At 47.3% G+C, this 27,341-nt stretch overlaps 1 protein-coding gene across 10 annotated transcripts in view; it reads left to right on the top strand.

Annotated features, from left to right (window-relative positions):
* LOC132829706 (pleckstrin homology-like domain family B member 1) overlaps positions 1 to 27,341 on the top strand; it is a 377,428-nt gene that overhangs the window by 334,741 nt on the left and 15,346 nt on the right. For all 10 annotated transcript variants that reach the window (XM_060847069.1, XM_060847065.1, XM_060847068.1 and 7 more), the window contains 3 exons: positions 2,021 to 2,336; positions 20,800 to 20,890; positions 25,271 to 25,417. In XM_060847069.1, the coding sequence (XP_060703052.1) occupies positions 2,021 to 2,336; positions 20,800 to 20,890; positions 25,271 to 25,417 (554 nt within the window). The remainder of the gene's footprint in view (positions 1 to 2,020; positions 2,337 to 20,799; positions 20,891 to 25,270; positions 25,418 to 27,341) is intronic.

Raw genomic sequence — 27,341 nt, 5'->3', positions numbered from 1 at the left:
TTAGGTCCTATTTAAATCTTTCCACCCTCACCTTAAACCTATGCCCTCTAGTTCCGGACTCCCCCACCCCAGGGAAAGGACCTTGTCTATTTACCCTATCCATGCCCCTCATGATTTTATAAACCTCTATAAGGTCACCCCTCAGCCTCCAATGCTTCATGGAAAACAGCCCCAGCCTATTCAGCCTCTCCCTGTAGCTCAAATCCTCCCAAGCCTCGCAACATCCTGGGGCAGACTGGATGGGCCGAAGAGCCTCTTCTATGCCGTATGAGCCTTTGATAATGAGTAAGCTGAATGTAGCCAGCCTCCTGACAATTGCTGAGTTGTAGGGCCCTCACCCAGAGTGTGTACCCAATGATGAGATCTGTACAGGAGTCCTGTCTGGTTGGGTTTGTTTGGGGGCTGCTCACAGCATGTATGTAAATAAACCCGAAACCCATCGCAGCTCTAATCACTCCGAATCCTGGCCTGGAATGGCTCCTGGCCCAAGCGTTATGCTGGCACCAGGAAGCTCTATGACTGGCATTTTGACCACACTTTGGGGAGCAAATATATTGATAATCAGGGGCTTTCCCCCATCAATGCTACAGAATCGCTCCCCAGAAGGTTTGAACACAATTTTATCCCGTATCTTTGATTTAAAGATGATGTGGAGGAGTTGGTGGTGGACTGGGGTGTACAAAGTTAAAAATCACACAGCTGCAAATGTGTTGCTGGTCAAAGCACAGCAGGCCAGGCAGCATCTCAGGAATAGAGAATTCGACGTTTCGGGCATAAGCCCTTCATCAGTTTCCTGATGAAGGGCTTATGCTCGAAACGTCGAATTCTCTATTCCTGAGATGCTGCCTGGCCTGCTGTGCTTTGACCAGCAACACATTTGCAGCTGTGATCTCCAGCATCTGCAGACCTCATTTTTTACTTAAAAATCACACAGCACCAGGTTATAGTCCAACAGGTTTATTTGGAAGCACTAGCTTTCGGAGTGACGCTCCTTCAACAGGTAGCTGTGGCTGATGAAGGATCACCTGATTAAGGAACAGCGCTCCGAAAGCTAGTGCTTTCGATTAAACCTGTCGGACTATAGCCTGGTACTGTGTGATTTTTAACTCTGATTAAAGTAACACTCACTGAATTTCTTTCTGTTTTTTTTTCCCTTTCTTCCTTGCCGTATCTTTCCTTTTTGAATGGCACGTCACTCCTATCTTCTGACTCGACCTTTTACACTCTCACCTTCTTGCTGACGCTGTGCAGAATCAATAGGGATATCCAAAGCAGACCACAGGAGAGGTAGGAATTCTGCTTGGAGTTGGGAGGAGGAGCTGTGGTGTTGTACATTTGAGGCGAGTGTGTGCGTTTACTGGGATTTCAGGCTCCGTTCTGTAATGTTAGACTCTTGCTAACATTGAGACCGAAGAGACCGAGCTTTGGTCTTACATGAAAGCTTTCATTGCCAGAAGCATTGAGTCAGTGTGAACATTCTCACCCTCAGCCTTCACGGCCTCACTCCTCCCAACTCACTCTGCCCCAGACCCTGCAGCCCCGCTCCCTATCTCTGTAATCTCCTCCAGTCCTATAACCCTACCATGGTGTCTGAGTCCCTCCAGTTCTGGCCTCTTCCTTCTCCTGATTCTAATCCCTCCATCTCTTATCACCGTACTGTCAGGCGCTTAGGTCCTAACCTCCAGAATTCCCTCTCCACCTCTCCCTGCTGCTTAAGATGCTCCTGAAAACTTAACTCTTTGACTCAGTTTTGGAGTTCTAATACCTCTTTATGTGGCTCACTGTCAAATTGTCTTTGCTAATCTCTGTTTTGAAGTGCCTTGGGATGTTTTATTATGTTAAGGTGCTATATAGATGCAATTTTAATTTGTTGTGAAGCGGCTTACTAACTGAGGAACAATAGGTGGCCATTCAGCCCCTCAAGCATGTTCTGCCATTGTATTAGATATTATAATTTAACTCCTTCTCCCTTCTCTGCTTCTACCATCTCAACGTATACCTCTCTCATTGTATTTCCAAGGTCACCAGGTGATTGAAGAACAAAGGCGGCGATTGGCTGAGCTGAAGCAGAAGGCTGCAGTTGAGGCCCAGTCACAGTGGGAAGCCTTGCATGGTCAACAGTCGCCAATGTTTGGCCAATCCTACACCATGAGCGGACAGCCGCAGTCTCACCTCATCCACCACAGCATCCTCCACCACCATCCACAGCCTCTCTCCACTCAACATGGCATTGATCTGGAGCACGCCTTTGACACGCTCAGTCTAGAAAGTTCTGACAGCTTGGAGACCAGTGTTTCCACGGGCAACTCGGCCTGTTCACCTGACAACATGTCCAGGTAAGAGAGGCTGCTTGGTCATTGTGTGTAGTATTAGTCAAATCAATGGGGTAGATCTTTCAAAAACATTAATTCATGGGATGTGGGCATTGCTGGCTGGGCCAGCGTTGTTGCCTGTCCCTAATTGCCCCTAGAGAAGGTGAGCTGCCTTCCTGGGCCATGGGCAAGGAGAAACCATTTAATTTGGAGACAGGGTATAGACCAGGGTTCTTGTCCAATCAGGAAGCAGCATTTCACACAAAGGTTAGGGAGTATCTGGAACTGCCTGCCCTCAGGAAGGCTGAAGCTCAATACTTTTCTCTTTAATTGTAACGATTCCTCAATCTTGCTGGTGGTAAAGGCAAGTCAAAGGTTGTCTCTATCATTGGTCCAGAGCTGCCTGGTTTAGGTTGAATTTTCCACTCCCCCATTCACCTGCCCTCCCACAAACCAATGACTGCCTCAGGCCTGTAGATTAGATTACTTACAGTGTGGAAACAGGCCCTTCGGCCCAACAAGTCCACACCGACCCACAGAAGTGCAACCTACCCATTCCCCTACATTTACCCCTTTAGCATGGCCAATTCACCTGACCTGCATATCTTTGGACTGTGGGAGGAAACCAGAGCACCCGGAGGAAACCCACGCAGACACAGGGAGAATGTGCAAACTCCACACAGTCAGTTGCCTGAGGCGGGAATTGAACCCGGGGTTCTGGCGCTGTGAGGCAGCAGTGCTAACCACCATGCCACCGTGTACTCTCCCTGAAAGTTGCAAGGTTGTGGCCTTTAAACCTTAGTCCAGAGGCTCCCTTTCTCCTTTCTAGGGATGTGGGTGTCATTGTCTAGGTCAGCATTTATTGTCTGTCCCTAGCTGCTCTTGAGAAGTTGGTGGTGAGCTACCTTCCTGAACCGTTGTTGTCCATGTATTATCGGTAGACCCACAATTCCAGGATTTTGACCTAGCAATAGAGAAGGATGGTGAGTGCCTCAGAAGGGAACTTGAAGGTGGTGGTGTTCCCATGTATCTGCTGCCCTTGTTCTTTCTGTCGCTTTGGAAGGTGCTGACTAAGGACCACGTGGGAATGTCTGCGGAGCATCTTATAGGTGGCCCTGCTGCAACTGTACATTAGTGGTAGAAGGAATGATTGCCTAAGATGGCAATAATCACATGTCCAGGTTGACATTGAGCTATTTGACTGTTGCCATCGAGACAAGTGGGGTGTATTCCAGAACACTCCTAACTTGTGCTTTGTGAAGAGGCTTTGAGAAGTCTTTCTCCATCTCATGATGTAAATCTCACGTGACACTTCTTGCGGTATTCACTCAGTATGCTCCAATGCAGCCTCTGCTTTTAGAGAACGGCAGTGGGGGGATCATTTCCACCAATAAAGGAGCTAGCGAGTTTTGAGAAGCTTTGTAGCTCAGGTTGAGGTTTTGCTCGCTGAGCTGGAAGGTTCATTTCCAGACGTTTCGTCACCATACTAGGTAGCATCGTCAGTGGGCCTCAGGCAAAGCAATGCTGAAAATTCCTGCTTTCGATTTATATATTTGGGTTTCTTTGGGTTGGTGATGTCATTTCCTATGATGATGTTATTTCCTGTGGTGAAGTCACTTCCTGTTCTTTTTCTCAGAGGGTGGTAGATGGGGTCGAACTCAATGTGTTTGTTGATAGAGTTCTGGTTGAAATGCCACGCTCCTAGGAATTCTCATGCGTGTCTTTGTTTGGCTTGTCCTAGGATGGATATGTTGTTCAGATCCCCTCCCTCATCCGTATGTAAGGATACTAGTGAGAGAGGATCTTGTCTTTTTTGTGGCTCGGGGAATGGAAGTGGCCAGTCTTGAGTCATTGGTGGAAGGCAGTTTGCCTCATGGAGCCTCGTCCAGCTCTCAGAAAGAGGTGGTCTCTCCCAGTTGCCCATGCTTTCCCTGTAACCTTGTCAATATTTCCTGAGCCCTGTAACATTGTGAGATCTGTTTCTGAAAGGGGATGCGTTCAGCTGTTAGAACTGTGGCCCTGGGCTGTTAGATTCTCGATTGTAAATGTTGGACAGAATGATGAATGGTCTCTCTCATGGTGGCCTTATGGTTGTAAATGTAGATTAACTCAATGGACAGGTGACACAACAATGAGTGTTACCTTTTGGACTCACTGCAATAGCTTGACAGTTTCACTAATTGAGACACCAGCCGCTCAGAATGTGGTGATTAATTGAAATGTCAATTGTCCATTCAGAGTTTGTACTTCAGTGTAATTCTGTACAAGTCTCACACATTTCCCTGTCAGCCTCTGTGTATGTACAGCAGCAGGAAGCAAATCAATCTCAACGGGTCTCTATTAACATTGTGTGTATTTCACAAAAGCTCAATGCTGCCTCTTACTGTCCATCTCTTCACACTTACATACATAACAAATAGGAACAAATGAATGATGTCTGTGTCTCTACAGTGAAAAGATAAAGAGGCGTTGTCCCACTCTCTCATTAGAGAGCTGTGTGGTAGTAAGTTTAACCTGAGGGTCACTACACCTTAGGTCAAGAAGGTGGGAGCGTCGTGGTGACCTCAGCTGGTGTGTGAATGGAACCCATTCCATTGGTATCATTCTGCATCGCAATCCAGCCATCCAGCCCACTGAGCTAACCAATCCCACCTTCTGTATTGTACACATTGAGTATCAGCCAATGATCTACCCCAATCTGTAACTGTCCTGCTTGTGTGTCAGTGTTTGCTCCTGCATATGCACAGTGTGCCCAGCCCTTTTATAAGAAGGCTTGTTTCAGTCTCTGATTACATACAGTCTGTGTTTCTGGCAGTGTGTGTTCTCCAATTGTACTGCTGAATGCAGCCACAATTTCTATTTATATAGCACCTTTGACGTAATAAATTGTATCACGGGAACATTTTAAAACACCGTGCTACCAAGCCACATGCATTGACAGAAACCACTGTCACAGACGTAGGTTTTAAGGAGCATCTTAAAGAAGGAAAGCAAGATGGAGAAGCGAGGATGTGTAGGGAAGGAATTCCAGTGTTTGGGATGCAGGCAGCTGGAGGCATGGCCACGAATGGTGGAGCGCTGGGATTCAGGAATGCACAACAGGTTCTCAGAAAACTCCGAGGCTGCAGGTGAGACGAGATAATGGAGGGATTTGTAGATAAAGGTGCAAATTTTAAAGGCAAGATATTTCTTGTTCAAGGGACATTATGGCTCAGTGCATAGTGCACAGGGAAATGGGGCTTGTTAGAATGTGGGCGCCCAAGCAGGAATCAACAGACGGGTGGCACGGTGGCACGGTGGTTAGCACTGCTGCCTCACAGCGCCTGAGACCCGGGTTCAATTCCTGACTCAGGCAACTGACTGTGTGGAGTTTGCACGTTCTCCCCGTGTCTGCGTGGGTTTCCTCCGGGTGCTCCGGTTTCCTCCCACAGTCCAAAGATGTGCGGGTCAGGTGAATTGGCCATGGTAAATTGCCCGTAGTGTTAGGTTAGGGGTATGGGTGGGTTGCACTTCGGCGGGTCGGTGTGGACTTGTTGGGCCGAAGGGCCTGTTTCCACACTGTAGTAATCTAATCTAATCTAAAGAATCACACATTGATTAATAGCAATGCTGAAATCTACACGAATAATGCAGTGAATTCAGATTGTGCCATGATTGTTTGAGATTTTGAATTCAGTTTGAAATATCTGGAAGTTGAGAAGCTGGTCTCAGTAAAAATGACCATGAGGCTGTTAAATCATTATAAAAATCCACCTGATCTCCCAGCGATCTTTTGAGACTGGAATCTTGTTACAACTCAGCCTGGCCAATGAGGGGTGACGGTAATGTCACCGGATTACTGATCACCATAATGGGGACACAGGTTCGAATCTCACCTGGAAAGTTATTCTTTTGCAATAGGAATTTGTTATCCAAATGTGACATTGAGTTATACAGCACAGAAACAGACCCTTTGGTCCAAACAGTCCATGCTGAACATAAATGTAACATTTAAAGTAGATGCAGATGAAGGGAAAACAAATACAAATCTGCTGCAAAAGTCAAAACACCGTCAATATGGAGCATGTGTATTAGATCTTGCTGTCTCAGTTCATGTCTTGCTGTCTGTTCTGTCCAGAGGTTGAGATATTAGATTCAGCCCCAGTCTTTCCTTGTACTATTAGTTAGGAGGAGTTGCACGTAGCTTATTCCCTAAAGGGAAATGAGAAATGGTTTCTCTGTATCTAGCCCATCGAATGCACTTAATGCCTTAAACACCTCAATTAGTGAACAGTATCTCGTGTGCAGTATGCATCGTCAAAGACAGGCCTGTCTGAACCTGTGTCCAGGCACAACCCTCCAGAGGCTGTGCTTGCAGCCCTGGGACAGGTCCTTGACGTACAAGCCAAGCTGCAGGGCATCACTTAATGATCCTAATGCTGACGGAGGCCAGTATCACCAGCGGGATCTGTGTTTGGGAGCTCCCACCCTGTAGAGCTGCACGTTCCCCTACGGAAATCAGGCGTGGAGCTGGAGGCCATGTCTTTTCTTCTCTCTCTGCGTTGTGTGCTTCACATCGAAAGCACATTGATATCCTGTGTCTCTGGCAGTTTGTAGCTCCGAGCTACACAATGCAGAGGGACTGCAGCAACAGCTTGTTTCTGTAAAAACCACAGTATTTCATTGGGAATGTACCTTTCTGGGAACATAGCAGGGACTTTCAGATACACTCATTCACATATGTACACACTCACTCACATATGTACACACTCACTCAGACACACAGACGCATCCACACTCTCAGACACCAACGCACCTGAACACTTGCAGCCTGCCCATCCCCTCCCCATGCAAGCACACACCCCTCACACCCTGGTGCATTAACCCAAAGCTCTTTCATCCCTGGGTCATGTTGACCGTGCCGCCCCCTTCCTAGTTCACACCAAGTCCTGCTGGTTTCCCATCACCCCCCGTGCTCGCTCACTAACATTGGCTCCTAATCATTGAGTGCCTCCATTTTAAAATGGTCAATCTTGTTTTTAACTCCCTGCACAGCCTTGGCAAACCCCCACTCTCCAATGCCCTTGTTTTTGTATTCTGCTCAGTTCACTGAGATCTCTGCTCCACCCAACTCGGGCTTTTTTGTGCAGTCTGACGTTAATCATTTCATCATTGACCCTTTCAATCATTGCCATCTCCTTATATCTCTCTCTTCTCCCTAGCTCTACCCCTGAAAACTCCTGGAAGTTTAACTCTTTGATCCTGGTCTCTCCAGATGGGGCTCAGTGTTAAACTCCCTCTTTCATAAACTTCCTGTGAAATGCCTCGGGACAGCTCATTGCATTGAAGGGTCCTTTGTAAATGTAAGTTGTTGTTGCATTGAAGGTGCTATTACAAATACACATTGTTGTTGGATGTCCATGGGAGATCCAGATCCTGACCCAGTGACCACAGTTGACACTTTGGTGATTTGAACAGGGAGCATGTAAAGTTTCTCAACATAAAATAAATGCCATGGTGTGTGTCTTTTAAAAATGCTGTGCCAGTTTTTCCACTACATTTTGATGCTGCGGGAGCAGTAATTACAGTAAGAAGTTAATATTTGCATGTCCCAAAGCCCTTTAGCAAACATTTGTGAAAGACATTCGAAGAAATGATAGTGGTTCAGTGTGTATTAAACACCTGGGGATGTCCCGAGGCCAGGAAATGTGCTATGTAAATGTCAGTCCTTCTTCTGTTAGGAACATTGCATGAGGTGGGTGAACGGTTTTGCAGTTTGAGAGCTGGCTGGTTATGGGTGATGTGTGGACAGAGCTTGGTGAGTCACTGCCTATGAAGTGACCTTTTCAGGTGACAGGTTTCTGATGTTATCTAACTAATAGCGAGCAATGAGACCAGCTCAAGTGGAATGTTAGTGCAACACAGCTCAGTTCTTACCTTCTCTCTCGACCTGCAGTGTGACAGGGCAGAAATCAGTATAGGAGTAGGCCATTCAGCCCCTCCTGGAATAGTGGTGCTGGAAGGGCACAGCAGTTCAGGCAGCATTCGAGGAGCAGTAAAATCGACGTTCGGGCAAAAGCTTTTTATCAGGAATAAAGGCAGAGAGCCTGAAGCGTGGAGAGATAAGCTAGAGGAGGGTGGGGGTGGGGAGAAAGTAGCATAGAGTACAATGGGTGAGTGGAGGAGGGGATGGAGGTGATAGGTCAGGAAGGAGGGTGGGGGAAGGTAGCAAAGAGTACAATGGGTGAATGGGGTTGGGGATGAAGGTGATAGGTCAGAGAGGAGGGTGGAGTGGATAGGTGGGAAGGAAGATCTGAGGTTGATAGATTTGTGTTAAGCGAAGGTATTACGGGAAAAGTCATGGGGTCAGTGCTGAGCTGGACGTTTGGAACTCGGGTGGACATTGATGCCCTGGGGTTGAAGAGTTCCGAGGCGGAAGATGAGGCGTTCTTCCTCCAGGCGTCGGGTGGTGAGGGAGCGGTGGTGAAGGAGGCCCAGGACCTCCATGTCCTCGGCAGAGTGGGAGGGGGAGTTGAAATGTTGGGCCACAGGGCGGTGTGGTTGATTAGTGCGAGTATCTCGGAGATGTTCCTTAAAGCGCTCTGCTAGGAGGCGTCCAGTCTCCCCAATGTAGAGGAGACCGCATCGGGAGCAATGGATACAATAAATGATATTAGTGGATGTGCAGGGAAAACTTTGATGGATGTGGAAGGCTCCTTTAGGGCCTTGGATAGAGGTGAGGGAGGAGGTGTGGGCACAGGTTTTACAGTTCCTGCGGTGGCAAGGGAAGGTGCCAGGATGGGAGGGTGGATTGTAGGGAGGCCTGGACCTGACCAGGTAGTCACGGAGGGAACGGTCTTTGCAGAAGGCGGAAAGGGGTGGGGAGGGAAATATATCCCTGGTGGTGGGGTCCGTTTGGAGGTGGCGGAAATGTCAGCAGATGATTTGGTTTATGCGAAGGTTGGTAGGGTGGAAGGTGAGCACCAGGGGCGTTCTATCCTTGTTACAGTTGGAGGGGTGGGGTCTGAGGGTGGAAGTGCGGGATGTGGACCCTCCAGCCTGGTACCTCAACTCTCACCGAGGCACTCAGTCCCTGATTGACCAGCTCTGGCAGCTGATTAGGCCACACCCTGATTTTAAAGTTCTTAGCTTCATTTTCAAAAGCCTTTAATGGCCTCAACCTCCTGCAATTTTACGGGTAAGGGGTAAACCGTTTGGGACTGAGATTTGGAGAAATGTCTTCACCCAGAGAGTGGTGAGCCTGATGGGATTCGCTACCAAAGAACGTGGTTAAGGTCAAAATATTACATGTTTTCTAGAAGGAGTTAGATTTACTTCTTGAGGGTGTTATGGACTAGGCCACACCACTTTGAAGCAGGCAGTCCAGACCGTAACTTTACAATTTGTTTCAGTAAGTGTACAGTGAAAATTACCCAGAGTAAGTTAGCGAGGTTGACTACCAGGTTTTATAACAGTCAAAAATTTATTCACAAAATTACGGAATAAAACACAAAGAACAGAATAAAGGATACCCACTGAACTCTGTCTGTCCAAACTAGACTTAATTATGCTGTTCTGAAAAATATGTGCAACAGTCCCAATAAACAAACCCCATAAACACAGTAAAACTGAAACAGAGGCTTACAGGTTGAAGTTAGAAGGGCAGAAGGAGAGAGAGAGAATCTCGCAGCCTGTTTCCACACAGCTCACAGCTGAACTGAACTAACAACGAGACTTCAGCTTCCAGGACTGACCACGCCCCTTTCATTAAACAGGTTACTTCTAAAACACAAAAGCTGTGGCCTCAAGGCACGTCTGTTTATGTAGAAACAAAAAGGCCTCCCAATACTCTGTTCATCTCGGTACCAAACCAGTCATTTCGGAGCCCGGACTGTTTTATGACCCCTCTGAAAACATCAAGGACACAGTATCCTTGAGAACAGCAACAGCTTTTAGAAAAAGGACCAACTTTTTGACAAGAGTAAATGGATCAAAAGGTGTGGGGGAGAAAGCAGGATGATCAGCCATGATCCGATGGAATGGTGGAGCAGGCTCGAAGGGCCGAATGGCCTGTTTCTATTTTGTGTTGTTTGTGTAGTAATCATTCAGGCAAGTGTTATATCAGGGACTAAGAGCTAAGGGAAGGTCGAGGACTGGAAATATTAATTCCATGTACCTGTACAAGATGCTGCCTGACCTGCTGCATTTCTCTGGCATGTTTGGTTCTGATTCCAGTACCTGCAGCTTTTATTGTAACGGTTAAACACGGTCATGGTACAGACCAAGCAAGGCTGAATGGCCTCTTCATGTCACTATGTAAATCCTGACCCCTCCACCCCCTCCTCCCAAACAGCCAAGCTCCATCCACAATGGTGTAATGGATGTTTGAGATTAAGCCAGCTGCAGCCCTGGAGAATTCCACTGGTGTTTGGTAGTTTCAAAGGTAAACGCTGTGCTGTTATCTAGATGGGACTTCACATTTCCTCCTCTCTATTCTGAACTTGTGCTTTGGGGCAAACAATTAAGATGATAGCAAGGGACTGAGTCATTCCCTAAATGAGACACGGAATGCATCCCCATCGAGAGTAGGTTAATTATTTCCTGACACACAACAGGAAGGCGATGTGAGGGATTTTGCAGTGGGAGATTTAGTCTGTTAAGGGAATTGTCTGCAGTTGATACAGATCCACTGCTGCATTGAGAAAAGTCCCTTATCAGTTTGATTCTCTGGAACTACTTCTGCTGTTTCCCCCCATTTCCTCTGGGACATTAAGCTTTTCTGGGGTTAATTATCACGTCCCCAGTTTCTCACCTCCTCCCTCCATGTTTCTGTATTAATTCTTCACGAGTCCAGCTAGCAGATTCAGCTGAGCTATTTTACTACGTAGACATCAGTGACTTCAACACACCTCAGCCGCTATCGACAGGAAGGCGTGGGGGTCAGTTTCTGGATCATGACCAGCAGCAGTATTGGTAAACGTGATTGCAAAACCATCCATACAACCCAAATCAGTAATTCGGGCATGGACTAAATAAACCTGCTGTCCTCAGCAGGTCTGGTCTCTTCAGGAGAATGGTTCCAGGGACGAGGGAGCTCAGTTGTGTAGATAGACTGGGAAGATTGGGCCTGTTCACCCTGGAGAAGACTGAGAGGAGATTGAACAGGATCTGAACAGAGGAGATAGGGAGAAGCTTTTCCCACTGCTGGGTGGAGACATAACCAAAGAGCACAGATTTAAGAGCAAAAGATGCAACAGCAACGCATTATTTCTATGAGGGTGGAGAATGCACTACCTCAGTGTTTGATCAAGGCTAGAGTCAATTGAGCTTTGAAGAGGGAATTCAATCATTGTCAGAAGAGGAGAGTGTTTTGCAGGGGGAGTGGCAGCATGCAAATTACTCTCGTAGGGGTCAGCATGGATGTGATGGACCAAGTGGGCATCTTCTGTCCTGTGATTGATGAGGGATGGGAGTCACGTAACGCGGTTGATTGGTCACTTCAGAGCGTAATTACCAATCAGCTGCCTCAAACCAGGGGGAACAAGGATGGAGGGGAATGCAGAATAAATGCCAGGCTTTCCAGTGACATGCACATCTCTGGGGTTAATCTGAAAAGGAATTTGACAAAGACAGCCTTGCACAGTGTGGGAAAGGTGACTGATACAGGTAGTGCATAAACAGGGTTTGTATTTCTTTCAGTTTTGGAAGACTGAGGGACTTCTGACTGAATGTTTTAAAATGATTTGAGCAGTTGATTGGAGAAAAGGAGAGAAACTCCTTTCTGCGAGTCTGGATTCAGGGGTAAAGTTAGAGTGAGAATAATCTGTTCAGGATCAACCTCAAGGTTCAGGTACATAATTCTGTAAATTTTCTGTCATGGATAGACAGGGTGGTTAAAAAGATCATCAGCAGGCTTGCCTTCATTGCTCAGATCTTTGAGTACAGGAGTTGGGGGTGTCATGTTGAGGTTGTACACAATGTTGGTGAGGCCTCTTCTGGAGTACAGTGTGCAGGTCTGGTCGCCACGTTATCAGAAGGATATTATTAAGCAGGAGAGGGTTCAGAAGGAATTTACCAGGATGTTGCCAGGATTGGAACGTTTGAGTTACAAGGAGAGATTGAGTAGGTTGCGACTTTTTTCCCTGGAGCGTAAAAGGTTGAGGAGTGACCTTACAAGGTTATAAAACCATGAGGGGTATTGATAAAGTGAGCGCAGGTGTTTCTTTCCCTAGAGTGGGGAATTTCAAGACTAGAGGGCATACATTTAAGGTGAGAAGAGAAAGATTTAAAAAAGACATGAGGGTCACTGCTTTTTCCACAGAGTGGTTTGCGTGTGGAATAAATCTTCAGAGAAAGTGGTGAATGCTGTGGTGCAGCTACAATGTTTAAAAAACATTCCGATCAGTACATGACTGGAAAAGGTTTGGAGGGACAGGAGCCAAGCTCAGGGCAGGTGGGACCCGTTTAGTTTGGTAGTGATTTGTAGCTCGGGTTGTGGATGAGGTCATTGGTCACCTCATTGACCGGCTGGATTATTGGTAACAAAACATCGGCACGGTAACCCAACAGCTCGGCAAATTAACCAATGACCTTTAGTTTGGGATTATGTTCGACATGGACTGATTGGTACGAAGGGTCTGTTTCCATGCTGTAAGATTCTGAATAAACTCAGGGAACACTCTTACACAGAAAGGATGGTGAGAATGTGTATCTCACTCCCTTAAAACATAGTGGGGCCTGGGGATCCTGACTCTGAGATGGATAGATCTGATTTGTAATGGCTATGAAGTCAAAGTGGGACAGTGATATTGAGGAACAGAGTCTTAGAGAAGGAGAACATTCAGCCCACTGAGATCAGCCTTGAGCTACTTAAATAATGGACTGGACTGAAGGAGATTGGAACGGCCGCCTCCTGTTCCTGTGTCTGGGGTCGTACTTTCGAAGGGTGCAAGTTTTTTCTGGAATTGATCCTATTTTGTTGATGATCAGGATGTGGATATCTCTGCTGCGAAAGCAAAATTGAGAATTCTGATGGTTAATGTAGAAAGTGATGCCGTGTTTGACAGCTCCCTGTGAATGGGGATCGTATTCCGGGGAGGGTGCGGTGTGGGAATTCTGGAACAGATGTTGTTATCAGAGTGGTTGCTGACAGTATCTGTTTCTGCACCCATCTCCAGCTGGGATGTTGTGGATTAGAGGTGAGTTTCCCCATTCCCCAGATCACTGCACTGAAATATCTGCTACTTATGTGCTTTGGAATCGATAACAATCTTCACAGAGTGGAGACAGGGGAGGGTGGGAGATATTTCTGATTGGTGGAAAAGGGCCAGCAGAGACTTAAAAGGGCCAAATGGACTCTTCAAGTGCTGAAATGTATTCCCATTGTCCATTCTCCTTGTAGGCAGCACATTGCAACCATTATTTCATAAGTCATAGGAACAATTGGAGGCCATTCAGCCCATTGAGGTTTTTCTTCATTTGTGGGATTTGTGTGTCACTCGCTGGCCGGTATCTATTGCCCGTCCCTAGTTGCCCCTTGAGAAGGGGAGGGGTGAGCTGACTTCTTGAATCACTGCAGGCCACTTGCTGTGGGTTTACCCACAATGCCCTCAGGGAGGGAATGCCAGGATTTTGACCCAACGACTGTGAAGGAATGGAGGTATATTTCCAAGTCAGGGTGGTGAGTGGCTTGGAGGGGAACTTGCAGGTGGTAGTGCTCAAGTACCTGCTGAAAATGTGTTGCTGGAAAAGCGCAGCAGGTCAGGCAGCATCCAAGGAACAGGAAATTCGACGTTCGGGCATAAGCCCTTCATCCTGATGGGATGAAATGTCGAATTTCCTGCTCCTTGGATGCTGCCTGACCTGCTGCGCTTTTCCAGCAACACATTTTCAGCTCTGATCTCCAGCATCTGCAGACCTCACTTTTTCCTCCAAGTACCTGCTGCCCTTGTCGTTCTAGATGGAAGTGGTCATGGGTTTGGATGATGCTGCCTGAGGATCTTTGGTGAATTTCTGCTACACATCTGTAGATAGTACAGATTGCTATTACTGAGCACCAGTGGGGGAGGGATTGAAGCCCAACCAGTCCACTCTGCCATTGAGTGAAATCCTGGCTGTTCTGAAAGTCACTGTTTAAAACACAAAATGCTTCCTTTAATTCCTTTGCATCCCTCGTCTCGAACCTGGAAACTCCTGACCCTTTGTACCATGGGCTTTCCTTTGTGGCTCATATCTAAACTTACCACTATCCTGTCCACTGCCGTCAAACCTCTCTGATGCCAGTGGATCCCTGGGGCGCTGTGAAGGGTTCCAGGGACAGAGTGGGGGCAATGCTCCTGCCCTACAGAGGGCTGCCGTCGACTCGATAGATTGAACACCCTCCTCTGGTGCCATTGTGTCTCAGTCATTCCTAGGATTCTGTCACAGGGATAAGGATTCCATTCCAGGATTTCCAGTCAGCTTTATTTCACTTCTTCCGCACCGTGCACTTGTTCCATGTTTGCAATTGTGAAGAGTTTCCGAAAGAGAGAGTGAAGGAGAAAGGGAATATTTCTGTTAATCAGTTTCAATCGTTATCAAGGGAAGGTTTTTAACCTCTACTCAACTCACTTGAATACCTAAACTCACCTGAAGGTGATGATGAACAAGAAGATTTTCCCAGTTTTTTTGTGTTGGGAAGTCTAAGCAGGGCTAGATTTGGACTGATGGCTTTTAATCGGTGCAGGAACAGTGGCAGGTGAGTGTGTTTAATACAACAGAATACTCTCTCTCTCTCTTTTCTGACTTTGGATACAGTGACCTGGCTGCTTGGCAAGAGCCAACAGATCTTGTTTTTATTTTCGCTATAAGTCTTATTTTTGCAACTCAGAAATATTTTCCCAGCTGCCAGAGGTTTCGGGATTGGGTTGCTCTGTTTGCTTATTGAGCACGCTGCGGGTTCTGGGGATTGGCTGCTGGCCCATGGTCAGCCAGGATCTTGTCTGTATTTCCTTCTCGATCTGGGGCAGAGTTGTTTCAGATCCTGGCACTTGGCCTTTGAACTTTAAACCCTCCACCAGAGAGAGCTTCTTTGCCCTGGAGTTAGTGCTCCTCACTCCCTCGCTGGCACCGACGCCATTAACCTCTGGAAGTACTAGAATAGAAAGTTTTTTTTAAAAATAAAGATTTAAATGAGGAGCTTGTCTTTGGATAATGAAGGGTTTTGCAGAAATCTTAGTGTGGTTTTATCCCTGCTCTATAATCATGTGGCTCTCTTGGTAGACCTCTCGCCTCTGCGCCTGAGGCTTGAATGTTTGAGACAAGTCCCATGGGATGAGTATACGGAAGATGATGTTCTGAACAAGATAAACAGTTCCCCACACTAGGTTTTTAATCAAGACTCCTCTCTGCTTGGTCAATGTCTTATGTGCACATTATTGATTTTCAAGAGTCAGACATTGTCTCCCCAGCGTCCGCGGCAACACACTTTACCCCAACTCGACTGGTTATGAATGTCCATGCAGCCTGGGATCTTGCTGTGTTAAAATGGCCACTGTGTTTGACCCAGCCCCCCCAATAACAGCATGAACTTCTAAGCGGTTCACTGGAGGGAACGTGTGTTTTCTCTGTTCCTTCTTGCACTGAGAGATGTGTCCAGACCGGGTGTCTGGAACACTTCAGTTGTTGGATCCTTGTTCAGCGTTGGGTTTGCTCATTTCAGCCGGGCATTAGCAGCCTGGATATGGGATATACGTCAGCCAGGATCCCGGATCCTGCTGGAAAACCAGGTAGGGAAAGAATAAGGCTCTGTTGTGATGCACTCCACAGTCATATACCTTGCAAATGGACAAGAAGAACCATCAGGGTGGGGTTGGAGGGGGTCTCTCTGTATTTCAAATGTTGTTTTACACCTTTGTGAAGTACCAACCCTCTTGTTAACCAACCCAAGGTTAGTCTTTACTTTGCGAAAGGAAAATACTAGGAATAAAAGAAGTAAATTACGAGCACGAGTGATCTAACCCTGGTTTGTATTCTGTGCGTTTGGAAGATTAATAGGTGGTGTAACAGGGATGTTTCAAGATGAATCATTCCAAAAGGATAGGCAGAGAGAAACTATATCCTCTGGTTATGGGGTGGTGTGGGGGAATCCAAACCAAGGTGGGGGTCAGGGAGGGTCCCCCAAATCCGAGCCAGGCCATTGTGGGAATGATTAGATGAGATTCCCTATAACGTGGAAACAGGCCCTCGGAAGAGTAACCCACCCAGACCCATTTCCCTCTGACTAAAGCACCTAACACTGTGGGTAATTTATCATGGCCAATTCACCTGGCCTGCGGGAGGAAACCCACACAGACACAGCGAGAGTGTGCAAACTCCACACGGACAGTCACCCGAGGCTAGAATCAAACCTGGGTTCCTGACATAGTGAGGCAGCAGTGCTAACCACTGAGCCACAGTGCCATCGTGATATCAGGGAACAGACTAGAGATCTGGAATTCTCTCCCTAAGCTCCAGGGTCCATTCAAGTTTCAAAACTGTGGCCAGTCAATTAATTCTTACGAAAGGACATCAAGGGATTGGAGGAAAGATGAGAAAATGAGGAGGCAATGGTCTAATGGGATTGTTGCTGGACTATTAGCCCAGAGACCCAGGTCATGTTCTGGGGACTGGGTTTGAATCCTGCTATGCCAGATGGTGGAATTTGAACTCAAAATGAAAACTTGAAATTAAGAGTCTAATGATGACAATGAAACTGTTGTCATTTGATGGAAAAACCCATCGGCCTCATTCATGTCTCCTTTTAGGAAGAAAGTTGCCATCCTTACCTGGTCTGACCTACACGTGACTCCAGACCTACAGCAACGCGGTTGACCCTTAACTGCCCTTTGGGCAATTAGGGATGGGTAATAAATGTAGGCCCAGCCAATAACTCCCTCATCCCACGAGTGAATAATTTAAAAATGAAATTGCAGGAAATGTCAGCAATAAACTGAATGATCGAGTAGGGTCCAGGGCATGAGTTACTGCCTCCTCCTTGGATCTACCAGTCCAGGTTCTTCCTGCTTCTGAGAAGTTTCTATTAGTCCAAAATATGAAGAGTTTGCAAAATTCTCAATAATCCAGTGGGTTTAACTTTAAACATATAATCCGATTTGAATATTTAAAATTCTTTCCCACAGACTGTTGACATTCAGTGTACAATAGCCTTAATTTCCAGAGGGTACAAAACCCTCCCAAAGCAGCAGGACACAAGAAAAACAAAAACCACTGAATTAGCGAGAGCTTTGGGTTCCACTGGGAGATTAATGAAAGGACCTTCGGGATTGATCGCAGCAAAGGAGTAGGGGTGAGAGCGAGCGCCAAGGGAGTGGGGAGTGGATGTGAGGGCCGAGGGAGTGGGGCTGAGGGTGAAGGTCAGGGGGTGGGGGGTGAGAGCGAGGGCTGAGGGAGTGGGGAGTGGATGTGAGGGCCGAGGGAGTGGGGCTGAAGGTGAGGGTCAGGGGGTGGGGGGTGAGAGCGAGGGCCGAGGGAGTGGGGAGTGATAGTGAGGACCGAGGGAGTGGGGCTGAGGGTGAGGGTCAGGGGGTGGGGAGTGAGGGTGAATGCCAAGGGAGTGGCGCTGAGGGTGAAGGAGTGGGCGTACAAGTGAGTGTCGAGGGAGTGGGGAGTGAAGGTGTGGGCCCAGGAAGTGAGGGGGTGGGGGTGAGGATGAGGGTGGGGGTGGGGGTGAGGTCCCAGGGAGGATAACAAAAGCTAAGTTTAAGTCCCACAGCAGACTCTTGAGCTTAGTCCAGGCTGACACTCCCCAAGTAGCATTGAGGAAGTGTAATTCTGTTTGAGGTGCTGTCCTTAACCACCTGCCTCCTCAAATGGATGTGATAGGAGCCACAGCTGCTATTGGAGGAAGAGCAGAGGAGAGTTCCCTGTATCTTGGCCAACATTCCCCACCAAACTCACAGGGACCACTTTCCCTTTCTCTACATTGACATGACCTGGGTATCGCTGGCTGCGGCGCCCCCTATTGCCCTTGAGAAGGTGGCAAGGAGCCAGCCGTCCTTTCAGAGTCAACCGCATCACCGTGGGTCTGGAGTCACATACAGGCCAGACTGGGGTAAAGATGGCAGATACCCCTTCCTTGAAGGACTTGGCAATCCAGTAATTTCACAGTCACCATGAGAGGAGCTTTTAAAATTCCAGATTTATTTAATTAGCTGGATTGAAATTCCACGGCCAGATTTGAGCTCCCATCCCGAGTTGCTTAATTCAAGCCTCCGGGTTACTTGTCCAAGAACATAATCGTGATGCTACATATCAAATATCAGTCATTGCTGTCTGTGGGAGCTTGCTATACATGTAATAGCTGTTGAGTTTCCTACATTAAAGTTTTGACAGACCCCTCAACAAACACAACGCTGTGAAACACCATGGACGTACCCTCCTTTTTATTCTCCATAATAAAGCGGGTGATATTAAACTATGCCCACCTTGGGGAAAGCAACTGGAACATACTCTCAGCATCCTGTTTATTTCTATTTGAATTTATAAATGATTTCATGCTGCTTACTTCACCTGACCTCCCCATAAATCCATTCCACATGTTGATCACTCTCTCTCTGTGCCTGGGGAAGAACCTCCCAGGATCATTGTTAATTCATCGGTTGGAATCGACATTCCTTTTTCTATTTCACGACTGATTTTCGACACTGTTTATTTTTCCAAAACTGAGGCAGCATCTGATAGGTGCCTCGAAAATAATGAACAGGTTTGGTGGGACTGACTTAAGAGACGATGTTTCCACTTACAGGGGAGCGGGGCTGGGGGGGGGGGGGGGGGGGGGGGGGGGGGGCTCGAACCTGGAGGCCACAGAGATGAGCCGCCCACTGATTAATCCAACAGAGAATTCAGGAGAAATGTCTTCACCCAGAGAGTCATGAGAATGCAGATGTTGATCCTATCTGGAGGGTTTGAGGCAAATACTTTGAATATGTTTATAAAGAAACAGGATGTGTGTGTTATGGAGGAAAGAGCAGAAGGATATGTTAATGGGATCAGTCGGGGGGGGGTGGGGAAGAAGGTTCACGTGAGATGTTAACACCATAGACCCAAAAGGCCAAATGGCCTGATTCTGTTTCTGTAAATATTCTGAGAGGTTACTCTCCCTGAGTAAGTATCCTAAGAGGTTACTGTCCCTGAGTAATGATCCTGAGAGGTTACTCTTCCTGAGGAATGATCCCAAGAGGTTACTCTCCCTGAGTAGTTATCCTGAGACGTTACCTCCCTCAGTACAGTACCTGGGACTCTGGTGCTGTAAGGCAGCAGTGCTAACCACTGAGCCACCGTGTCACCTGACGTTAAGTGAGGGTATTAGACTAGATTCCTTACAGTGTGGAAACAGGCCCTTCGGCCTAACCAGTCCACACCGACCCTCCGAAGAGTCACCCACCCAGACCCAAATTCCCTCTGACTAACGCACCTAACACTACGGGCAATTATAGCATGGCCAATTCACTGACCTGCACATCTTTGTGACTGTGGGAGGAAACCCACGCAGACACGGGGAGAATATGCAAACGCCACACAGACAGTCACCCGGGGCTGGAATTGAACCTGGGACCTTGATGCTGTGAAGCAGCAGTGCTAACCACTGAGCCATCGTGCCGCCCCAATCTCACCTGAAACATCTAAATCCTGAAAAATCTAAACCTGCTAGTCTTGCCTCTCTCTCAACCAAGGTTCTGTAATAGCAACAACATCATAGTTATTCGTATTAATCCAAGCTCCATTTTCATCTGTCTGACCTGTTATACTCCTGACATTAAAACAAATACATTTCTGAGGTTATATTGACTGGCCTGTCATTACTGGCTACTTCAGTGGACAGTTGGGAGTCACATTTGAGTCCCGACTAATCTGGAATCCTGACAGTATGAAAACAAGCCCTTCAGCACAAGTCCACACCAACCCTCTGAGCAGTAACCCACCCTGATCCATTATCCTGTATTTACTCCTCACTAATGCACCTAACCTACATATCCCAAATACTATGGGAAATTTAGCATGGCCAATTCACCCAACCTGCACATCTTTGGATTGTAGGAGCAAACCAAAGCAGACATGGGGAGAATGTGCAAATTCTACACAGTCAGTTGCCCGAGACTGGTATTGAACCCAGGTTCTTGATGCAGTGAGGCAGCAGTGCTAGCCACCGTGCCGTCATAGGGAATGACCATTTCCTTTCAGGGCACCAGTGAACTGGCTGGTTTTTCATGACTGTTCCATGCTCACTTTTTCTGATGGTCTGTAGAGACACAAGTTTCAGATTTCGAAAGCTCTTTGTGTGACAGTGTACTTCCTGATGTTAACCCTGATTTGTTGCATCTGGAATCATGTATTTGACCTGTATTCTCTAAAATGTTTAACATAACCATGTTTAGTTTAAAAAAGAACCAAAAGACTTGTAGGTCATTGATGAGCCTTGTTGGTAAATCCTGAAGTTAATGTCTGGTTGTTTCTTCCTCTTCCTGGGAAGTGCCAGTGGGGTCGATGTCTCAAAGATTGAGGAGATGGAGAAGATGTTGAAGGAGGCGCAAGCTGAAAAGGCACGACTCTTGGAGACGAGGGTATGTATATACCTCAGGATTTCACTCAAACTGTGATTCACGTCAGTGGATGTTCAGGAAGTGAAATGCTCAGTTGGAAAATTCAAAAGCTGATCTCATGCCACAGCCTTCTGCCTACCCAAATCCCAGAGCTGTTCCGAAATGATCCCATCCTTCAAAGTTTGTGAGAAGATTTGTAGCTCGGGTGCTCATTGTTGTGGTTCTGTTCGCCGAGCTGGGAATTTGTGTTGCAAACGTTTCGTCCCCTGTCTAGGTGACATCCTCAGTGCTTGGGAGCCTCCTGTGAAGCGCTTCTATGATGTTTCCTCCGGCATTTGTAGTGGTTTGAATCTGCCGCTTCCGGTTGTCAGTTCCAGCTGTCGCTGCAATGGTCGGTATATTGGGTCCAGATCGATGTGCTTATTGATTGAATATGTGGATGAGTGCCATGCCTCTAGGAATTCCCTGGCTGTTCTCTGTTTGGCTTGTCCTATAATAGTAGTGTTGTCCCAGTCGAATTTATGCTGCTTGTCATCTGCGAGTGTGGATACTAAGGAGACCTGGTCTTGTCGTTTCGTGGCTAGTTGGTGTTCATGGATGTGGATCATTCGCTGTCTTCCTGTTTGTCCTATGTAGTGTTTTGTGCAGTCCTTGCATGAGATTTTGTACACGACATTGGTTTTGCTCATGCTGGGTATCGGGTCCTTTGTTCTGGTGAGTTGTCTGTGAGTGCCTGTTGGTTTGTGTGCTGTTATGAGTCGTAGTGGTCGCAGCAGTCTGGCTGTCAGTTCAGAAATACTCTTGATGTATGGTAGTGTGGCTAGTCCTTTGGGTTGCGGCATGTCCTCGTTCCGTTGTCAGCGGACAGCTGGAACTGACAACCGGAAGCAGCAGATACAAATCACTACAAATGCCGGAGGAAACATCACAGAAGTACTTCACAGGAGGCTCCCAAGCACTGAGGATGTCACCTAGACAGGGGACGAAACGTCTGCGACACAAATTCCCAGCTCGGCGAACAGAACCACAACAACGATCCCATCCTTTCCTGCTGAGCCCTGCTACACTGGTTGCTGATGGATAGGTAGCCGACCTTGCATGACACAGGGTCATACAGACACAGAGATGTACATCATGGAAACAGACCCTTCAGTCCAACTCATCCATGCCGACCAGATATCCTAAATTAACCTAGTCCCATTTGCCGGCATTTGGCCCATATTGCTCCAAACCCTTCCTATTCATATACCCATCCAGATGACTTCTGAATGCCATAATTGTACCAGCCACCACCACTTCGTCTGGCAGCTCATTCCATACATTCCTCTGGGTGGAAAAGTTACCCCTGAGGTCCTTTTCAAATCTTTCCCCTCTCACCATAAACCTACGCCCTCTAGTTTTAGTCTCCTCTACCCTATGAAAAAGACCTTGTCTATTCACCCTATTCATGCCCCTCATGATTTTATAAACTTTTATAAGGTCACCCCTCAGCCTCTGACGCTGCAGGGAAAAATCCCCAGCCTAGTCAGCCTCTCCCTATAGCTCATCTTCATGAGGTTGTAAGAAATAAGTGCAGGAGGAGGCCATTCAGCCCCTCAAACCTGCACTGCCATTCTAGCTCCTGGTTGATTTTCTCCCTCAATCACATCTTTCAGCACAATGCCCATATCCTTGATTCTTTTAATGTCCGAAAATTCAATCAACCTCAATAATTGTATCCTCAATAACTTGAGTGTCTGGTGTAGGGATTTACAAAGATTCACTATTGTCTGGGTGGAGGGAATTCTCCTGCACTGTGAATGGCCAGCTTCTTGTCCTGAGCCTGCAACCATATAATCTAGACTCTACATCCACCCACTGATGCCCAAGCCACCATGTCATACCACCCTCCTTTCTTCCCACAGCCTCCCTCATACTGGCCACTCATCGGACCATCTGCTCCATTCCATTCAGCTTCTCAGGGCAGAGGAACTTCCATCTTCACTTTCTGGTTCCTGCTCTGAGATCTCCAGTTTGGTGTGAACACAGACCAGGGGCCACAGAATAATGGAAGTGTTTTGACATAGAAGAAGGCCATTCAGCCCATCATTTCACAACTTGCCAATTGAGCATGATGGCTCAATGCCATTCTCTTACCTTTGCCCTGTACCCTTGCACGTTGATTAAATGAAACCCACCATCCTGTGCCCTCAGTCGATCCTGCCTCTGTCCTGTTTCCAGGCCCAAATGACTCATTATGTGATAGATTTGTCTCATCACATTCATGCTTTCAGAAGACATTTTATAAATCTACGCCTTCTCAACCTTGATCCTTTTACAAGTGGGAAGTGTGACTCGTTACTGGCTCTGTCCAGCCCCCTCATGGCTTTGAACATTCATAACAAACCTCCTCTTTACCTTTTCGTTTCTCCAAGGAAAGCACTTCCAAATTAAGAACATAAGACATAGGAGCAGAAATTAGGCCATTCAGCCCATCGAGTCTGCTCTGCCATTCAGTCATGGCTGATAAGTTTCTCATCCCCATTTTCTCGTTTTCTCCCTGTAACCCGTGATCCCTTTATAATCGAGGACCTATCTACCTCTGTCTTAATTATACTTAATGACCTGGTCTCCACAGCCTTCTGTGGCAATGAATTCCATAGATTCCCCACTCTCTGGCTGAAGAAGTTTCTCCTTATCTCTGTCTAAAAAGTCTTCCCTTTACTCTAAGGCTGTGCCCTCAGGTTCTAGTCTCACCTACCAATGGAAACATCTGCCCAACATCCACTCTGTCCAGGCCATTCGGTATCCTGTATCAAACCTAATAACTGAAGTTTCTCAACCTTGGAACTATCCTCATTAAACCCCTTCTGCTCTCTCTCCAACGTGTTCACATCCTTCTCGAATGTGGTACCCAGGGAGAATGTGAATCCAGTGGATTGAGTATAGAAGAGACGGACAAGAATGGGTTTCAGGGGTGTTTCGGATAAAGATGTTGTCAGAGGAAGAAATACTGAGCGGGCTGTGGATTAACTGGTTATGAGGGACTTTGTTCGGACAAATGTACAGAATTCCTTTTCACTTATTGGGGGAGATGAAAGCTTGGGGTCTTGAACATAAGGTTATCCTTAATAAATCCAGTCAGAAGTTCCGTAGAAATCTCCTACCCAGAGAATGATGTGACTGTGGAACTCATGGTTGAGCTGAACAGAAAAGATTCCATTTAAGAAGAGACTGTGTAACCATAAGAGGGAGATGGGAATAGAAAGGCATATTGACTGGGTCAGATGGAGCAGGGTAGGATGAGGTTCGTGATTCTTTCAAACTTCCGTTTCACCTGAGCCATGTTAATGTTTGACCTTTTCAGTTCCATCAGTGATTAGCGTGAGCCCGTGGCCCCCGGTTGAGCCAGGGTTGGTTCCCATTGTGGGTGACGTGTCAACCTGGCACTCAGTGTGGAACGGCAGATTGGAATCGGGCTCCATGCTTCCTATTCCAGATCAGCCAGACCTCGGGGAGATTCAGTGATATCTCACAACCATTTCCTGCTTACATTTCTGGTGCAGTTAATAGCTGCAGACTTCCTTGGGTTTTGAGGATGTAAGTTGCAGAAGGTTGGAGGTGGGGAGGGGGATGTAGTTGTTGGTTGTGTGTGTGTACATGTCTCTAGCGTGTACATGTGTGGTATATAAGTGTGTAAGGCCATGTGGCTACATGTAGCACAATCTGTGCGGATGTGACTCCAATGAACCGGAACCTTTTGTGCGTCTGACATTCTGTACCTGAGATGAGAACACAGCATCAGTCAGAGTTTTGAGACCGTCTGCCTCTTGCATCAAAGTGCCACAAGATGTTTGTTTGTTTAATAGATAGCGAGAGGCTTTTCTGTCCTCATTTTGACATAGCAACACGTCAAACATTCCTTTTCAAATGCATTAATGCTTTCAGTAAAAGTACCAATTACCATATTTGTTTGGTGCTACTCTGGGTGTTCCTTATGAGTGAACATTAATGAGAATGAATCAGGTGATCTCACTTGTCCAAATGACATTACTCAACAACCCCAGGGTCTACTGCCCAAATCCCACCAGGTCCTCCTCCAGCTGATGAGGGAGGCTGCAGTGAGGGGAGATCACCCCTGTGTTTTTATCGCCTAAATCCATTTACACGTGCTCGATTTTGGCCCAGTCCCCTGCCCCGTGAGTTCCCATTGTGGCTGTTCAGTCGATGGAGTGAATGTCCATACCAGGTGGAGGACATCCCCACGGCACTGCTCCATCTCAGGGGGGTTTCGGACCGGCTGCCAGTGATGGCTCTGGGGGTTGGGTTGTTTTCCCGGCTGCTGATGGTGATGCTGGTTCCTGCCCCCCCCCCCCCCCCCCCCCATTCCCCTCTCTCCCCTCCCCCCCCCCCCACCATCAGGCTCGCGAGATGGAAGTGCGCCGTCAGGCCTTCGAAGAGGAACGCAAGAGGCGGGAAGAGCTGGAGAAGAGGCTCCAGGACGAAACCGATCACCGGCAGCAGCTCATCGACAAAGAGGTCAAGATGCGGGAGAAACATTTCTCACAGGTACTTTATTCTTTAGCATAAGGCCCCAAGATATAGGAGCAAACTTAGGCCATTCGGCCCACCAAGTCTGGTCTGCCGTTCATGATTGATAAATTTCTCAACGCTATTCTCCTGCCTTCTCCCTGTAACCCTTGACCTCCTGATGAAGGGCTCTGGCCCGAAACGTCGAATTTCCTGTTCCTTGGATGCTGCCTAACCTGCTGTGCTTTAACCAGCAACACATTTTCACCCCTGACCAATCCAGAGCGTATCTATCTCTGTCTTAAAGACACTCAATGACTTGGCCTCCCCAGTCCTCTGCAACAATGAGTTCCACAGATTCCCCACCCTCTGGCTGAAGGAATTCCTCCTCATCTCAGTTCTAAAGGGTCATCCCTTCACTCTGAGGCTGTGGCCTCGGGTCCACGTCTCTGCTGCTGGTGGAAACACCTTCTCCATATCCAGTCGATCCAGGCCTCTCAGTATTCTGTAAGTTTCAATCAGATTCCCCCCATATCCTTCAAAACTCCATCGAGTACAGACCCAGAGTCCTCACTCACTCTTCACATGACAAGCCCTTTATCTCCAGGATCATTCTTATAAATCTCCTCTGGATCCCCTCCAAGGCACACCCTCCCTGGATATGGAGCTCAAAACTGCTCGCAATATTCCAATTGCCGCCTGACCAGAGCTTTATACAGCAGTACGTCTCTGCTCTTGTATTCTAGCCCTCTCATAATGAATTCTGACATTGCATTTACCTTTCTAACTGCCAGTTTTTTTAGATTAGATTCCCGAAAGTGTGGAAACAGGCCCTTCGGCCCAACCAATCCACATAGACCCTCTGAAGAGTAACACACCCAAACCCATTTCCCCTTCTGAATGATGCACCTAACAGTATGGACAATTTAGCATGGCCAATTCAACTGCCCTGCACATCTTTGGACTGTGGGAGGAAACCGGAGCACCCAGAGGAAACCCACACAGACACGGGGAGAACGTGCAAACTCCACACAGACAGTCGCCCGAGACTGGAATTGCTGAACCTGTTTGTTAACCAGAAGAGTCATCATGTGATCTTATTTTATTGATGAGATTGTAGAGCATTTAAACATAGAAGCAAGGACAGGCCATTCAGCCCATCAAGCCTGCTATACCTTAGAATGTGATCATGGCTGATGCTTTATCTCAATGGAGAGGAACTGCACAAACTGCAGCACAATGGGACTTGGGGGTATCTCGTGCATTAAACACAGAAGGCCAGCGCCCAGGGGCAGCAGGGAGTCGGGAAGAGTGAATGGAATGTTGAAACTTATTTCAAGGGGTTTGGAGTACAACATATGTGAATGCAGAGTTGAAAAATGTGGTGCTGGAGAAACACAGCAGGCCAGGCAGCATCCGAGGAGCAGGAGAATCGACGTTTCGGGCATAAGCCCTTTCTCAGGAATGCATATGTCCGAAACGTCGATTCTCCTGCCCCTCATATGCTGCCTGGCCTGCTGTGTTTCTCCAGCACCACATTTTTCAACTCTGGCACTCCAGCATCTGCAGTCCTCACGTTCTCCTACGGGAATGCAGAGCCTGGGAATCAGTGAGACGCAAACTGTCTGAGGCAGTTCACAACAGGGCGACAAATAAAACAGCAATGAACCAGAGGAGAAGGTTTCAAGAGAGATCACCAAACACCTGGTCAAACAGGCTGATTTTTATGAAGTTATTTGAAGGAGGAGAGAGTGAGTGAGAGAGAGGGGGCGGGGGGGGGCAAAGGTTTCATGGAAGGAATTCCAGAGGTTGGGCCAACACACTGAAGGTGATAAGCAAGAGGCCAGAAGTGACGGCAGTTTCAGAGGGTTGTGTGAAGTGCTTATGGAAGGGGAGGGACCATCAGATAATGAATACTTTCATTGTCTCGAGCTGGTGCTTCCTTATCAATTGCACAGGGAGA

The sequence above is a fragment of the Hemiscyllium ocellatum genome, chromosome 29, assembly GCF_020745735.1.
Source record: "Hemiscyllium ocellatum isolate sHemOce1 chromosome 29, sHemOce1.pat.X.cur, whole genome shotgun sequence".
Lineage (NCBI taxonomy): Eukaryota > Metazoa > Chordata > Chondrichthyes > Orectolobiformes > Hemiscylliidae > Hemiscyllium > Hemiscyllium ocellatum.
This window is presented reverse-complemented; position numbering and strand designations above follow the sequence as displayed.